Genomic DNA, 18,055 nt, shown 5'->3' with positions numbered 1-18,055 from the left:
AGTGTGTTTGTTTTTCCATTTGTGTGCGAGCTCATGACTTTTCTTTGCCCGACTTACTTTCTATTTTCGCTATTATTCGAATTTACGACCGTTTCTGGGTAAATTATTGCGTGCTCGGATTTGAAAGTAAAGGCGTTGCAGACCGCTTTATGGCATTGTGGAGTTCATGTACATGCCACATAAATAAGCTCGCTGGCAATTTAATAAGCCAAAATTAAGAGTTGCAATTATTGCGCCGCTGTGCTGCAGTTTACTTTCGTAGCTGGAATGTGCGAGGCACCTCGGCATGTGAAATGCGAGCAGTTGGCGAGTAGTGGAAATTACTCATACGCTCTGTTGGCCGCGACACTGCCTTAGGGCCAGACAGCTGGCAATTAATTGTAACACGCTCCACGCTGCTGGAGTAAAATAAAGGCAAAGGAGCTGAGAAAACATGGACAACAAAGGTTGCTCCTTCGGCCTCAGTGCGTGCCACTGATTTATGCAGCTCATATGTATGGTATGCTATGGTATCGTATACTTTTCGCAGGATAAGGACGCGAAGTTGGAGCGACACTTGCACACATGCTCGACCGCAGCTCGGCCGGCATGATTAAGCGATTTCAGCGCCATTGTTTTGGCCGGTTAAAGTTGGGCGGGAATGCCCCCTACCCGCTGTCCATAATTCGCCCTTTGCATCATTTTGTCATGGTTGTGGAACACGCCTCCCGGCGGCGCCTTTGTTCCACTGTCACCATTGATAAATGTCATCCAGCCGGGCTGTTTGTCTGCCAGTTTGTGTGGCACTTGGCCTGCCGGTTCCTGCGCTTTTTCCTAGTTTTTGCATGCACTTCCCTTTTGGGTGGAGTCGACAACTCGGCCTCGCACTTGCTTTATAATTTTACGCAACATCCGCCAGCAGCTTGGGGATTCAGTTTCAGCTACAGCTTCAGATTCGGATTCGCAATTTGCACTTGAAAATTGGGTCGAAATTTATGCACTCGTTGCGGTTGCGCCACACCAAGTGGCAAAACAGCTGAAACCTTCTTCATAGCCAGACTGCGATTGCCCTGCCTGCAGGACAGATTTATGGGCGAAAGTTTTTGGGCAATGCACTTCAGATTAATCAGCAAATTCTATTTGGGCCTAATTTATGGTGAAACTCACTCGAAGGGTCCCCAAATATATTAGCCAAGCCCAAAAACTTCTAGCCACGTTTTGCATTTTGGTCTTTAAGTGCGTTACATCGAATCCGGCAACTCTGACCACTTGGAACTTTCGACGATGTTTGCGGCTGTTCAAGGATATAATATATATGTATGTATATATCAATTTGGCCTGAAGCGACGATCATCGATGGTAGAAAATTCGAGTGGAATCAAAATATAAACGGAGCATAATATAAATAGGAATTGCGCAATTTTCCATGCGACTGACCGAAGTGTCTATATATATTGTATATTCGATTGGAATTGTAGAAGCCCGTTCTATTCGCATTTTGAGGAATGCTTTTGGTCCTCTGCATGGCCATAAATATTGCTTGGCAAAGTCATTTCCGGCACCTGCTCACTCATGATGAAACATCCAATGCGCAATCGTTGCCAGAATCGAAGCTTTTGTTAATAGCATGCTAATGGGAGGAAAATTGCCAGGAGAAGCCGCTTTCAAGGCCAAGGAAAATCACTTATTAAATGGGCTTCTGCGTCGCCATACGAGTATGAGTGGCATTATGAGTACATATGAGTATGAGTATACTCACAAACGATGAACACTCGCACTGTTTTCCTTGCTGGTAACGGTAACGGATTATCAATTAGGGTAAATCCAAATGTACATTTTATATAATTAATATTTTGATGAAGAGATGCTATGGTGTGGTTAAGGACTTTCACGTTTGTCTGCGGAATCAATTTCGTAATTAGGCAAACAAGCTTTAGCTTTCTTTTTTTTTTGGAGTAACTAATTCTATTTATTAAGATTTCAAAAGGAATCGTTCAGTAATTCCTCTGAACTTAACCTAATGTGTGATAAAGATAAATGAGACCAAGTGGTATCTTAATTATAAAGTACAAAAGAAAATGTAATATGTTATGTTATCCTCCGGGTAAGGAGATCGCTGGGGTGTACCCTCTTCAGTCTTCGGAGAGAGATGGGATCAGCTAGGATAGTTGCTAGTCGGTTCGGGTGGGCCATAAGCCTGTCGGCATAACGGCTGCTGTGGAAATTAATCTGATCCCCAAGAAGGGTAACTTTCAGATCTCTTTCGATGATTTAGCTTTCTACACTCATTGTTACACAAATTACCAAAATAGTGTGTTAATTGACTTAGTTAAGTTCAAAGTGAATGAACATTTTTAGTTAAAGAACTTGCTTGAACAATTATTTTAAATATTATAATAAAATTGGTTTTCCAGGATACGGTCCTTTGCCTTGCTTTCAAACAGCTTTGTTCTATTAAATTTCTTTTAATAAATCCCATTCTTGGGCCGCTAAGATGATTTATTTTCGGTCCTTTGGATATTTGATTTTATTCAGGACAATTTTTCAGCCCTGTGGGGTACTTACGCAATTGACGACGGGCGGGAGCAGGGAGGCGGATATGGCGACCCCGATCAGCGGACCGGCGGAACCCTGGAGCAAGGCCACGGCCACGCCCGTGCCAGATGTTAACGCCCACAAAACGCCCATCCAAAGGGCGCGCACATTGCCCCTGCAAATCGAAGAGGGGGGTGGAAATTATTGAAAAATCAACTGTGAAATGGCCATCGAAACAGTGGGAACAAAATGTAGAAATGTTAAAAAATTAATTAAAAAACACAACAGCCGGCGGATGACAAATGCCCGCCCAGCAGCTAAATGCTACCCACAATGGCGCCAAATTAAGTCACATCAAGATGGATGTTTGGCCACCCAGGCGACTGAAACTGTGGCAGACACCGCTTATCTGGCGTTTGGTGTCAGGGTCAGCAGGTGGGCCAAATGCTTGACTTCGTGGAAGCCGCCAGGTGATGGCATCTTTTGGATTTCTTTTTTTCTCATTCCTTCCTTTGCCTCATCTGGCGACCATTTCGCGGAGATTTTTTTTGACACTCGCGCAAGTTTGTCAAGTGTCAGCGGCTTTGTTATCGCTTCCGCCAAACCGGCCTGGTCGCCCATGGCATTTAAGAGCCAGGAGTTAGAGTCCTTTAATGGTGAGAAATGTTGGCAAACTTTTCACTGCGCCCGGCCCATATACCCTTCTTCTGGGGGTATTACAAATTGGTCCGATAAGTTGACTCCAACCCTCAGCACGACGTTTTGAGTCCCTGATTAGACATAATTCCCAACTTTTACTGAGCCTACGACGGCGGGGCTTCAGTACTAACAGTTTGCATCGGAAATTTATCACTCATACGCAGTGTTGATTTTCCATATTTGATCTATTCAACTTTGTTTGGCTAGCAAACACAAGCTGAGTTGGATAACCATAAATATAGCTGTTATCTTAAATGTTTAAATGCTTAAGCACTGACTATCCTAGATATATACAAATATTTTGAAAATTTAATTAATAACAAGGTTCACTCTAGTGAACAAATTTGCCTAATCTTGAAATCCCTAAATCTAAGCAGGGGTGCAAGGGTATTTTCGACTTTGGCTTTTCCACGTTGCGTAACTCTCTCGTTTTTTGATTCATTCGCCTCATTTGTGACCCTGCCTTTTGCCTACATACATATATGAAAAGCGGGGATTTTTACCTGGGACCAACTTTTCACTGATTAATGGGGCTTTTACTTTACTTCCGTGGATTTTTGCGCCAACGAAAGTGTGAGTTTTATTTATGAACGCCGCAGTTTGAGTTATACAAGTATTTAACTTTTATGCATAAAACAACTTTATTATACGTCGGCCAATTTACGCTCAATTATAGACCCGAACATTAGCCAAGTCGTATACATAAATTTGTTGCAGCAAATTGTTTATGGTGGGAAATTCGTAGATTGAAAACAATGCAAATGAGGCCAAAACAGCATCTAGATTGCCATGATGTGGGTCGCAGCGGGCCAGATTCTAGCGTTGGATAAAAAATCGTTTAAACCCCTTCGGCTTCTGCCACTTGCTGTCCACGTCCAGGGCAAATGGAAAACGCCCAGAACAGACGCTCTGCTTTTAATTGCGATTTATTTAACTAAGCTGACCATGGGAATTTGGTTTGCTCTACATTCAAAATGTAATAATCAACAGAGCTCGTTGGCAGCCGTAAAATGTGCTGAAATTCCCCATTCTACGTGCAAAATAGTAGTAAAATATATTTAGCTACTGCCAGCTAGACAAACGCAATTCACCTTTTGTATATCCTTGCAACATCCCACGACGACATTTGCACTGATTATTTTCGCCGGTTTGCATGTGGCATGTGCATCTATGTGGGCGTGTCGACACGCCCCCGCAGTAAAGTAGCATAAATTTAATTTGGCCCGGTGCGGTTATTTATGGCGAATAGAGTGGGCCAAATGTGTGGGCAGTTGGTTGTCTAGTTAAAATAGCATTACTCTGTCCGTTTTGGTGTATCAATTTTAATGTAATTAAGGCTTTCATCAGCAAATTGCTACGAAAGCTTATCGCGGAAAGCATTTCAGTCCATATTTAGTAACAAGTAACGATACCCAGGCAAACTTAACTAAAATATGAAATTAATTTGAGCCCAATGAGATGCATATATGCAGGTTAGAGGTCCTTGAAGGACCTTCTACTTATGTGGGCGGATCACTCGGTCATCACGAATCCAATGGACCGAATGACAAGGCCGTATTTTCACGCGCCACGTGACAATTATTGAGGCCAGTGAGCGATGACAACGGGGCGGATGAAATTTTGGGATGACCATTGGAAATCCACGTTGATTGCATGGTCGACAGGTGATAGGCACACGCCTATCTGGAGAAATTCATTATGTGTGCCTATTATTATGATAGGGATGGAGATGGAAATGAAGATGGAGCGATGGCGATGGAGTGGCGTCTGGACAGAGCCACTTGACTGGCCATGGCCAACAACAAAGCATCAGAATGGACCCAAGGCACTTAATTATAGAGATTGGCCGAGAGATATATACATGTGTATATAAGTATATTTAGATGTCAGGCCTGAACAGCCGACCAGGCGAACAACTGGCATTGTGTATTATTATTTTAACAATTTATTTTGTGCAATTAACACAATTGCCGACACACATTCATTTCACGCAACTTCCGGCAAATTCTGTGGCTGAGCTTAATTTATTGTGCTGCCGCTCTTTCAGCCGCCAGTGGGCGTGTATGTGTTGTGTCCTCCTCTAAGCTCCCCCATTGTGGACCTAAAACCAAACCCAAACCCAATGCCAATGCTGGAGGAGATTTACACAGACGGCGCGTGGCGACTTAAAGATTTGTTTGGCAAAAAACGATGCCTTAATAAATGTATGCCCATATATATAGACTCAAGTGACTGCGAGGCTGGGAAATGGTGGAAAATGGGGTTGGAAATGGGGGAGTGGGGTGAGGAAGAGTGTCCTAGAAAGCCTTGCAGGCCCTCTAATGAGCACACGCCTCACATTTCTGCGGGGCCCTAGATTATTTGAATTATTTGCAAGTAATTTGTTACATTCGCACTCATAGATTTAGCAGGCGACTTACTGTGAAGCAAGTGGCTGTGCGAGACACTGGTTAATTAACATACTTAATGGATTTTGGATTCTCGACAAACTCCTAATTCACTTTCGAAAGTCGAGGGATTTGAGAGTGCACCCAACTCATGACTCTGTGAAATGAATGACTTGTGATATAATGCTTCCTAATTAAAATGAGAAAATATATATCGCTTAGCGTTATTGATTTAAACGTCTGTCTTTTTCCGGCATTAATCAGAGATCTAAAGAGTTACTCACATCGTTGTCAGAATTTAAGTTTTTTGCTTATGTCAGTTTTGGTGATTGGCACATTAAAGGATATTTGTAGATTTCCAGGGTAATTCTCTATTAGAGTGTCACTTGCATACCTTCTGCTCAGCTATTCCTTTGATAAATTTATATAAACAGACAGCAGTCGTCCGACTCACTGGAATGCCTGTGAGTTCACAGAACTATGGCGAACGCATATTGAAAATATGTCTTAATTAAATTCTATAGCGAAATTGGAAATTTGAACGTTATCGTACACCGCATCCAGTGAAATCTCGTTCATAATTGATTATAATCAATATGTCGATGGGCCTGTAAGCAAATTAATTTATGCTTCCTGGCGGTTTAGCTGTTTGATTCGAACGTGCGGCATTTTGCGCAATCTAACCCAATTGTTCTGCCTGATTGACATTGATTTGGGACCCATTTTCTGGGGTTACTCAAATGACCTTACCTGCCGCGCATCTCCTCCGTGGGCCAGTCGGAGTTCTGGCCCCAGGGCATCTCGGTGGTGCCCAGGATTAGGCCGAAGATGAAGCCAAATAGCAGCGAGATAAACATGCCCAAGCCAAGGCAAAGGAAGCCAACTCTCTGGAAGGATACAAAACGGAAAATGGAAAATGGAGAACGTTAAATGGAAAATAGAGAATCCAGAGCCAAAATTAGGGGCGAGACAGCGAGTTAAATGCCAAAGGACCCAGCCAACGACACTTTAAGCGATAATGCTGCATACTTTGAAGCGCCAAGGAACTGCGAGTAGATTCGTGACATGTTAACCCAAATTTGCAGCCACGCAACTGCAAACTGTTGTTGGCAGCTGCACACACAAAAGAAAAACGCTCTAATGTCAGCCACATGATGTCGTCTTGCTACTCCAAGTTGGGTGCTTTTTGTGTGGGTGGTGTCTTCTCCCCTCATTCCCCTCATTTTACGAGTCAAACACAACTGCGGCACATATAAAGTAACTTGTCTTGAGGCTTAAAGCACACGGCTAACAACTTGCAAGAATGCTGAAAATATGTGCGTGTATTGCGGGTTGAAAGTTCGCACTTTCCAGTAGTAAATGCTCTTTAAAGAGTTTGCACAACAATTTAAGTGGGGTGCGAAAACTTTAGCTAATTTCTTGTTTATTGCTCGCTCTTCTACTTGCAGTTTTTGCATATGCATATTAGGGTGTTCGAAAGATATGACTCTACTTTCACACACTATAAATATAATTTATATAAGTTTACAAGTTGAAAGGCAATATTGAGTATAAGTGAGCTGGCCATAAGATCCTTTTCTTTGAAAAATATAAGTGCTTCTCATAAGCATTTGAAAATGACTGCTTTAAAATTAGCATACAAATGTGAGCCACCCCAATGCAGTTGCGCCCACACTGCGTATGCGTAATGCGCAAACAAATTACATTCATGTCCGAATCAACTTTAAATGGCGTGCAAATATTTGCAAAAATCGCTATTCAATAACCCGACTGGCAATATGTGCAAAGCCAACTCGTTTTCACTATATTATGGGGATTCCGGTGCAGTTTTTTCCCCGCCAATTATTTTTAATAGTTTGCCATCAATTTTGACTGGCCCCATTCGATGTTGCCGTTTTTGTCATCGTTTGTAATTGGCATTTTTGTGTGAAATTGTTTAAACACTTTTGCATATAAATTTTGGCCGCAAACGGTTCGCATGCTTTTTGCGTATTTTAAAAACATTTTTTACTGCCCATTGTGCATCTCATGGAGATGTAATGGAATCAAAACAACTCAAGGATTTGAAGTTTTATGAATTTAAGAGTGAGCTTTTAATAATTCATATAATATTTTATCAGCTCAAATTTAAAGCCAAAAGTCACAAATTGATTATTTGGCATTAAGCAAGTAAATTTAATAAAGCTGGCATTGCGTTAATATCTGGTTGTGTGGGCATTTTTGTGACCACAATCTATGGCAAATGCTGCCTGCAGATTCAACTTCCTTGCCGGCTTTATCAAAGATTATGATGACGCAGCTGGAGCCACTTCACAAAGGAAGGAGGCGACAAAAAAGATGCACACTAGCATGTGTTCGCACACGAATATTTTCATTTCAATTAAAATTTAATTGAAGTACACGACGCAGGTGTCAACAGCCGGCAAGACACCTGGAATCCTGAATCCAGTCTCGTGTGTGTGTGTGTGTGTATCTGTGTTTGTGGCCAGGAGTGCGGTGAAAATTGTGTCAGCAGACAACAAGTTGCCTCTGGGGCAGAAGCACAGAGCTGTCTCTTCATTAGAAATGGTAGAAATGATGATTATATAGATCTAAACCTTATATTTTTATTTCACTTATTTTATTTGTTGTGGTCCTTTTTGGTGCACGCTATTTGTAGCATCCACCATCCATTTACCACTCAGCTTGCACATTAAGCTATGTATCTGGGCTTCCTGAAGCACAAGCCGCCGTCTTTGATGCCGTTTAAACTATAGACACAGACGTTCTTATCTCGCAGCATAAGCCCTTACTTTTGTAACACCACCACCCCGCCACCTGGCGGTGACAATTATGACACTTTGGAGAGCAGCTGCCGTCTGGCGACTGCAGTTAAAGTTCAGTTTTATTGGCTTTGCGCTGAATGCGGTCCCAAGTGCTGCGTCCTTTAATTCTAAGTAGAGCTTAACTTAGTTTTCCGACTGTCAGCTAGAAGAGCGAACAAAATGATTGCCCGGCCGCAGGGTGTGGTTTTAAGCCCAGTAATTTACAGCACAAGGCTTTGTATTATGTCCTTTAGCAGCTCAAGCTTCAAAGTTCTCGTTTCCATTTTATTAATTTCCCATAAACGGACGGGATAGAAATATTTTGCTATTCAGCAGGCCTGTAAAGAAGTGCGCCAGGTGTTGTATGTATATCACAAACACTCGCTGGCATTGCAACTTCATGCAATTTTAGTCGGACAAAAACATTTATATATATATATTTCATAGGGCCACGCCCTCTTCAGGCCAACGCTGTCAATAAACAATTCAGCAACTTTGCCATTTACCACAAAAGCGATGCAAATTTGCAAAACATCAGCGCTATGTCGCTATGCATTTGACTGGAATAACCCAAAACCAAAAAGAAAAAAAAAAGAAAAAAAACCCCACGCTCATATTTCTGTTGGCTCCATGCGAATTTTGACAGCTGGAATACAGGACATAGAACACGACGGACTGGCATAGCCATTTTCGGTGCAATTTTTTATTATTTTCCAAATGTCATTTGCTCATAAATCACTCAAAAGTACCACATAGAAGCAGTCGAAGAGTCGCGTTGGGCAAGAGTGTTGACGATTTCATTTAACGCGCTGTGAAATGGATTTTTGGCAGCACCCCCCACTCCGCATCACCCCCTGACAACTATTTCCACTTTTCCATTTTTCACTGTAGTGTGTGTGTAGTTTCCCATACAAATGTATGCTTTTCTTTTTGTTGGTCGTTGCTTTTGAATGGCTTTTTCGCGGAGCTACACAATTTGCTGTTGGGCGAAAAAAAGCCACTGACATAAGGGGAAACTGCACTTACCATTAGTTCTTTGTCGGAGATAATTGCGCCGAATGTTATCGACATTACGGGACCCATAAGCGGCGAAACTAACATGGCAGCCACTATATTGGGGGCATTATTCTCCACGAGGCCCAGGGCGGCCAAAGAGCTGGAAAAAGTAGAGCCACATAATGATTACTTTTACTGCTGACCCACCGTCAGCTGGTGGAATTTGTGAAATTAATACAGCCAACCCTTTCACTTGCTACACTGAAAACTATGAAGCTGATAATGCTAAAGATTTCATATACAATTTAAGTACCTACGTTTCGATCAAGAGATATAATATATAATATTATTATAATTATATATATTATTTTTATATATTATAATAATACTTAGTTACTATTAATTCCATTTCGAATTTTGTTCAGTGTACTCACTCGGCTGTAACGATTAGCAGCAAGTAGTCAAAGGACAAGGATCCTCCGGCTCGAACTCCATCCACCACCTGTTTGACTGTTAATTTCGACTTAATTGATTCCACAAAATTGTTCCATTTCGAGGCATCCTCCGCTTCCTCGCTGTTTTGGAAGGAAACAAATGCAGCAGCTCCATAAAATGAAATGGTTTTTTAAAAAGGCCAACAAAAGTGTGCCAGCTGTGCACTTGTATTGAAAATATATTTATTTTTGTGGTTATGCAAGAAAAAGGATATTAATTAAACAAAAGGAGAAAGAAGCAATGTGATTAGGCGATAATCTGAACTTACATCCTCGTGTGTCAATTTCAATTGTATAATTTTGCTAAATTAATTCCAGATTTTATTTACCTTGCCTCCCTGCCACAAAACCCAGAAAACCCACCCACATAATCCCCATTCTGTCTGCAGTCTGCTGCTGATTAGAGTGCGGCTCTAATAACCCAACCGAAACATCGCCTCAATCATCGCCCAAAAATAAACCACAAGCCAACCTCAATTACGAGCTCATCAGGTATGCACACAGGTGTTTCCTTCGGTGCCCTGTGACAATTGCTTGCCAAGAAGTCATCGGGCGTGTATATTTGCTGGCGACTTCTGCCATTTTCGCCCCAGCACAGGCACATAAAATGGATGCATTTAACACGTTGCCGTCAGCCAAGAAGCGGACCAAGAACCCATACCCTATGGCCCATGCAAATTTCACCATTTTCACTTTCCAGCCCGACGACCAAGGCGAATCCACTGACAAAACCCATTCCAAGTGGCTCGTCGTAACTCTGGCCCAAGGCTGTAATAAACTGGGACCTGGGCCAAGGCCTCCAAGGACCTCCCCCTTTTTTTGGCCAGGCCAAAACCTAGTCGTAATGGGAAAGAGGCCAAGTTGCGATATCTCGCGCCGGCAGTCAAATGTCACGTTTCCAACGAAAGTGAAAGAATTGTGCGAGTGAAAGTTAATGAAATGACTGGCGCGCCTTTGACACGTTGAAGGGGACACCTGAAATTAGTTTTTAACAAAGCGACAGCTGCGGAATCCTCACAAAAGCCCCATCTTCTCCGCTAACGGGTCCGCACAAAGCCAGTAACTACAATGCCACCAGTAACACAATGCCACCCGTGCCCCAGCCAAACGCATAGTGCATCTATGCGTGTGGCCCACTCACCTGTAGTCATCTCGCATGTTGGCCGCATCTGTGATGGCATCATAACTAACGCTGCACGGCAGCACACTGCGGTGAAAGTACACAGAGAAAAAAATATAATATGTTAATATGTTAATGGGGTTACAGAAAAAAACCACTATGTTTGCCCTGAAAGGATTTCTAAGCACTGAATTTACATCTCAGTAATTTAGTTAGTTGTAAGTGCATTCCAAAGCTTGCCAATGCATTTATTTTATAGCATAGGGTCAGAAACTTTCCCTCAGTGTAGATACGTTTGAAATTGATATATGCAAGCTGCATATCTGTAAAACAAGTCGTGCGCATTTCGTGGGGCCGTCAAAGGATGCAGTGCAGCATGGTACATGGCTGCTGACATCGAGATCTCAAGATGCTCTGGGCGGGCGTAGCCTGAATTATAGATTACACTGGTGGCACTCAATCAACGGCAAGGTGCATTCCAGCAGCTACGTTCTTAATTGAATTTCAGCGCATATTAATAAGCTTAAGTCGCACTTTGTCTGGCCACTCGGCTCCTTGAGGTCATGGAAACATCTGCTGTTTGCCCTCTGCCATCTGCTCTTTCCCATTTGCCCTTTGCCCACCGACTCGGACTGACTCAAGAATCTACCTTTCATCGGGTCACACCTCCAACTGCATTTTAATCCCCCTGCTTAATGCCATTAAATGATTATCACACCTACTTTTCCCGACTGCCTCCTCCCCAACAATCCATTGGGTTGCAGATACTTCTGCTGCCACTCCTGCTCTTTTGCTCGTTCATATTAAATTCAGAGGTAGCCTTACTACTTAGTCGGGTTCATTGTTCATTATTCAGCTCTATTGTGTTTTGCTTAATTTAATTACTGGCCGAATTCCACAGTTCGAAGGCGAGGTACATATATATACCGGTTGTTAAACATTTTTGCAAAAGGGTTTTAATTGGATTCGTTGTAGTCGGTGCAAAATTGCATTTGCATTATCGAAAGGTATTCGGAATTTGGTAAGCAGCAGCACTGCAGCTGCTACAAGCAATCAAAATGCAGAACTCAAGGACCTCGGCAACGTGGGAGTCCTTCGGTCAGCCGGCCGGACTCCTCATCTTTCTGCCATTTTATTGCACCTCCATGGAGGACCAGAGACCCCGGATGAGCTCGACCAGCTGTTGCTCCCTGCTGGGGTTCCTAGTTCCTGACTCCCGGCTCGCAACTCCTTGAGTTTCCCGGACACGTTCGGAGTTTGGCGTTTGAAGCCCGCCATTTGTTGCCACCCCTTGAATGTCTCAACTTACCTGACACTGGAATTCAATTTAGTGCCAATGCCCAGTTCCGTGAGGCAGTGCAGCGTCGTCTCGCAGGGGGATCCCGCCTGCAGCGGAAAAACGACGTGATGGAAATATCCCTTCTTGCTGGTCGTCCAAGTAACGTGCTCAATTTCCAGCTTGACAAGCAGCTCCTCCAGCACCTGGACAAACGAGAGAAGCAACAGCTTAGGATGGCATTTTCGCAGGCTTATGGCTTATGGCTCATGGCCTTGGCATTTAATTGGATCGACTGAATGTGATTATAAGTGTGTATAGTCCTAGAATTCACTGCTCCCTGACTGATGGCACGATTTGTCCCGGCCTTGGCTGGCCCAGATGCACCAGCATTCATCAATCTTCTGTGGCTAAGCCACCTCATTCATCAGTATAATCTGCCCCAAGATACGATTTGGGTAACCTCTAACGCAGCACACCGCTCGAGTCACGTTCTCGTCCAGTTAAGTGCATCCTTACAAGCGGAGCAACAATCGTTGTCGCAGTTCCAATCGCCACCGCAATCGCAGCAAGGCACTGAGAAAAATGGGATAGTCTTTCGAAATGATATATACACTTTTGGATTCATTCTAACTGGTACTCATGAACTGTCCATATATTTTTAACGATACTTTCCAAATTACCTCCCTAAATGGCTATAGAACAGGTTCTAAGCTGGCACTTAAGCCTCTTTCTTGAATTGTTACATTTTTCCTCTCAGTGCATAAATCGCACTCAAAGCTGGCAGTGAACCCATGTCCACTCCTACTACTCCTCCTTCACACAACGCACACGAAAATCAACTTTAAGTGCTCGGGGAAGGCATAAAGCTCTGCCCACTTGACCGAACCTGCTCCTAACTCGTAACTGACCGTTCGACGACTTACCTTTTCGAGCGGCACCACTAAATTACGTTTGTCCATGGGAGCACCCACCGTGGAGGTGTCAGCTGGCAAAATCTGGACTCCGGTGCTCGTTCCTCCTGCACCACCTGCTCCTCCTGCGCCTCCTGCGGTTCGCTTGCCTACGCCGCCGCCCACTTGTCCGATGCCTGGGCCACCGCCACGCCCACCGCCACGCCCACCGCCTCCGCCACGACGATACTTGGGCACATTCTTGTCACGTAATTCAACTTCGAGTCGTAGTATTGCGTTGTTATTCTCCGGAAGATTGATGTTCAGATTATTGTTACCACCACCATTGGCGGCTGCAGCGACCGCAGGATGGCCACCATGGCCACCAGTGAGGTGTCCCGGATGGCTGCCAATGCCAACGGCAGACGTCTCCAGCAGGGCATTATTTGAAGTGCCTGGCATGGGTTAATGAAAAGGTGATGTGGCCGTGTACATAACGTAATTTGATTTAAGCTGGACTCGTCGGGTGCATGGACCATGCAAATGGAGAGGATCGATGGCTTCAATGGGTTGAATGGGTGGGGCAGGTGGCAGGCGATGATTAGAGTGCTAGGATACTCGGAATACCAAAATTGAATTCAGCTATTCGGCATTGTTTTGGAATGCCGGCTTAATTCGACTCTAATTAGTTAATTCACGGAAATCGCACTATTTATATTGTAATTAGCGTAAATTGTAGTGATATTTTTGGGTCCAGTTAAGCGCTTAACAAATATTTGGTTTTGCTGCCAGTGTGTGTGTGTGTGTGTGTACCTTTTCGACCGCTAAGCTCATTTTTGCTTCAAATTACGCTAATTAAATGGCCCGGCCATCGTGAACAAATAATGCGTGTTGTTATGCAATTAATCGTATGACTTATGCTTAAATTAAAGTTTGTGGCCCTGTAAAAATCGACGAGCACAGGCCTAAGCTTCACTTGTGCTAACTAAATAAATAAATAAATATATATAAATAAAGTGGCAGGCGAAAAATCAAATCAAAGTCTACATAAAAACCACACAAAGGATCACAATTTATTATGCCAACAAGCGGGGCCAGACGGCAGACATCGAAATATAATATAAATCCCGCCACATTGACAAATGCCAAAATAAGGCTTAAATGCGCTTAGGCCAGGACTTTCGTGGCCCAGGACCCAGGACCCTTCTATGTGTGTGTGTGTGGGGAGTATCTCTGTGTTTGTTTCGCATAGTTTCTCTAGTGGCAAAAGTTCCACAAAGTCAGCACTTTCCGCAGCATTCAACCTGGCGGCCATCGATGCTCCTCCGCAATGGGCTCCTTTGTCTATTTAATTCGCAGGCATTCTCCGTTTCAGGTCGCCATGGTATTGAGGTATCCATGACTTATGTCTGACACCTATGAGCCGAATTCTGTGGAATTTCAGACGAAGTGCATGTTATTTTTGTTGGTTTCCTGCCAAGGCTTTTTGTTTACCCAAGTGTTTTGCACTCTTTAAGCTAATGCTACGGCCACAGTTTTTTTTTAGTCCTTCTGCATTAAAAAGTGACTGAAAGCGGAGCAACGAACATGGTATACCCTATGATTCGATTTGGTATTGCATCCTTGGACTTTGTACTGCTGCTATATGCTACTTAATGGATTATATTTCAAAGATACTATTAAGCTTTAATAATTCTCTTATTAACTGTGATCTGTCTTTATTCGATCAACTTGTGGTTAGGGTGTAAAGGTGATTTATTCTTTTAACGACAAGTAGCAACTTCCTTCACGCCCCACTTGGAGGCCCGAGGCCATCCACCAATCTACCATCCACTTTGCTCATCAATCCGGTTTGTGCTCCATTGTCATTATCAGAGCGACGGTGCCATGGTGACAAACTAAATTAATGATGATTCCCTTTGATGGCGTTTGGCATCGCCTTGTTTCGTATTTAAATAAATATTTGATTAATGCTTTTTCGCCCGAAAAACGATTCCTACATGCCTGTTTTTGTCGCCGTATTGCACAAGATGCCATATTTTCCCGATGCCGTTTATTTCATAAATTATATTGTTTTATGGGTTTTTATTGTGGGCTTTTTATCGTCGCTGATTTTGATAAATGGTAGCTGCTTAGGAGCTAGTGCTGAAAGTTGAGTTCCAGCAATTAATTCCATGCTGTCTAATATATATATATATATATACACATCTATATATATTCTGAAGTCTGTGCTTTGAAGGCTTTCAGTACTTGGGCACCACGAACAACTTCTCTATTTACTCAACCAGTTGGCTGCGCATTCCTTGGACCAATCTCATCGTGGCTAATTAAATTTTAATATTACATTTTTCGGCTGCGAAATGTGCTACGTACGCTCGGCATCCGCTTGTGAAATTATCTTGGCCAAGTTTCCCCAACGCTGGGAAAACCTCGAAAATGCGAAACGAAAAATCTACTCTACTCCCACGTGTGTTTCAGTTAGCTGCTACGGCTCTGTCCGCCGGGGTTCATACAACATTTATGGCCAGCTCTTAGGCCCGGAGAACACTTTTACGATGTCATAAAATAATTAATAACGCCACTAAACAACGTAATTACGCGCCTAAGCCCAATGCATACAGGTATGTGAGTGTGTATGTGAGTCTACATGTGTAAGGGTGCGGCGTTTGCATGTGTTGGTGAGTGGAGCAGATTATGCGGTTGCCGACGACTAGATAAATGCTACAGTTTTCGTGTAAACAAAATTGCAACTTTGTATTTAATTAGGCACGGGCGCTTATTCAATTTGCCGCCTCATTTTTGGGGGTCTGCCCACTTACCGTAAATCAGCTCACGTTCAAAATTCGCCGTAGGCACAACGATTAGGAAGACCACGCCCGGCATCCTGATTCGCAAGCCGCAGATCTTGTCAGCGTTTCACTTGGACTCTGCAAAAGGATATACACCGTTTAGTTGCTAAATTTGCCAGTTTGGCTGAAGCTATGACATTAATTTCGTATTAAAATGCGGCACAAAGACTTGGCAGCCGGCAGCCCGAAGAAGTTGAGATACGCGGGCGCCCAGATGTATGCAACACTTTGGTGCAGCTGAAAACACAGAGCCGAGCCTCGTTTTGCATAAGAACCATCGCCATCGCCATTATGCCGACTTTTATACCCGGTAACTGCATTAGCATCTCTGTCCGGTTTCATTTTCGTCCTGGCCACCTCCAACTTTTTCGTGTTAAGGCAACTTCGCAGCGTTAATGGGCTCCGAAGGTTGCTGCTCTAAGTAGTTTGCGTTTTGTTTGTGTTTTGTGTTTTTGCAGCACTTGCACTTGCACTTTTTGAAGTTCTGGCATGCTGATGGCTGCCAGATTATCGCAACAATTTCTTAATCAAACTGCAGGCCAACTCGTTGGCAGGCGTAATTCTGCCGTATCAATAAAAGGTAAAATGCTTGCTTGCTGCCAGAGGAGCAAATGGGAAGTCCTTCGAGGATATTTGCACCAGCAGTGTTCCGACTTCTCGAAATTAAAATGCCATTAGCACCGAGCTGGCGAAAGTACGATGCGAATGCGATTAAACAGAGGAGCCGACAAAGACACCGTCTCTGGAATATTACTGCCGTGGGTTAACTCCTTGCTGGATCTGCTCCAAGTGCCCCATTTGCTGCCAGGAGCAACCCACACACACACACACACACAGAGAGGCGAATAAGGACCTGAGATTTAATGGAGCTGCGATTTTTACTCTCCAATGAAATCAGTGCGGTACTCGAGATAATCGAGCCGTGCCAGCAAGATCAGAGTTTATTTCGATATACAAAAATTCCAGAGCTTTTTTGCTCGCCAATAAGTAAATTATTATCTTGAAGTTATAGAGGGAAATGTATAATTTCATCTTCAATTTGTGCAAACACAATCAGCAATCGTTTTCTGTTTAACTATAATTTTCTGAGTGCACATTGGCTCGCCGAATGAGGAGGTAAACAATAAAAAGGTTTTCAAGTAAATCAATATTTGAATACACCTTATGAGCAGCCAGTCCTGTGACCGGTTGACATTTTCCGGTTTCCCCACAACCCCAGCACAACTTTTCCACAAACTGTTGGCATTTTCTTGCTTTTTTTTTGTTTGCAACACTTTACTTAAAAACTTTTCACAGCAGCACCCAAAACAAACGGCCTACTCATACTCATGAAGTGAAGGGACAGCAGGGCCTAGAGCCCAATCCCATCCCCGGACACCATGGGCGTACTCCTGTCCCGTTCCGGGGGGGGTTTTCCTTTCTTTTTTTTGGTGGGGGGACCCATTCACCCGGTTTCCACAAGCCTCTTAGGAACTTTCAAGCCAAACAACCGAAGCCACTTTGCAGCACGTTCACTGTTGCACTTTTTTTCTTACCACTTGCCATCTTTCATTTTGCGGCATATTTATTAAAAAGCAAGAAACGCAAAAAATGAGCCAAGGCAAAAATCGTGGATGGGGGTAAATTCTTTTATATTAACCGAAAATATTTATTTTCTTGCTTACTTGCTGCCTTTTTCCCTTACCCATTTTTTTTTATTTTTTTCTTATTTTGTGTGCGCACTTTTCTGATTAATTCCGTAACTATATATTTGCACAACTTGGGTGAAGTTTTCGCCGCGACCACTTGTGAAGAGTGCAAAGCCGGAGACTCCATCCTTCCGAGCTTTGCTTTCCACTTCCCCAGCCGGATTTCATCTGGCATTCTAGCATTCTGGTATTGTCGATCCAAGTGTTTGTGTGCCACCAACAATGAAGCCGCCTGCCAGTAATTTGTATGAGTACCCACCGTCGTCGCACTAATTAGGCCACCAGAATTGCATTAGTTTTTCGCATTCGGCACAAATAATTACAAATTGCAGTGG

General features: G+C 43.3%; 2 protein-coding genes across 2 annotated transcripts in view; one reads left to right on the top strand and one right to left on the bottom strand.

Moving 5' to 3' along the window:
* The window catches only part of LOC6611912, a 103,056-nt gene that overhangs the window by 50,352 nt on the left and 34,649 nt on the right, over positions 1-18,055 (top strand). The gene's annotated exons all lie outside the window — the stretch shown is intronic.
* LOC6611915 overlaps positions 1-18,055 on the bottom strand; it is a 31,625-nt gene that overhangs the window by 8,536 nt on the left and 5,034 nt on the right. Inside the window, exons 2-9 of the mRNA XM_032713986.1 lie at positions 16,003-16,110; positions 13,217-13,638; positions 12,324-12,496; positions 11,036-11,101; positions 9,835-9,975; positions 9,431-9,560; positions 6,351-6,487; positions 2,545-2,689 (exon numbers count right to left, since the gene is read on the bottom strand). Coding sequence (XP_032569877.1) covers positions 2,545-2,689; positions 6,351-6,487; positions 9,431-9,560; positions 9,835-9,975; positions 11,036-11,101; positions 12,324-12,496; positions 13,217-13,638; positions 16,003-16,066 — 1,278 coding nt within the window. The 5' untranslated portion in view covers positions 16,067-16,110. The remainder of the gene's footprint in view (positions 1-2,544; positions 2,690-6,350; positions 6,488-9,430; positions 9,561-9,834; positions 9,976-11,035; positions 11,102-12,323; positions 12,497-13,216; positions 13,639-16,002; positions 16,111-18,055) is intronic.

This window comes from Drosophila sechellia, chromosome 2L, assembly GCF_004382195.2.
Source record: "Drosophila sechellia strain sech25 chromosome 2L, ASM438219v1, whole genome shotgun sequence".
Taxonomy (NCBI): Eukaryota; Metazoa; Arthropoda; class Insecta; order Diptera; family Drosophilidae; genus Drosophila; species Drosophila sechellia.
This window is presented reverse-complemented; position numbering and strand designations above follow the sequence as displayed.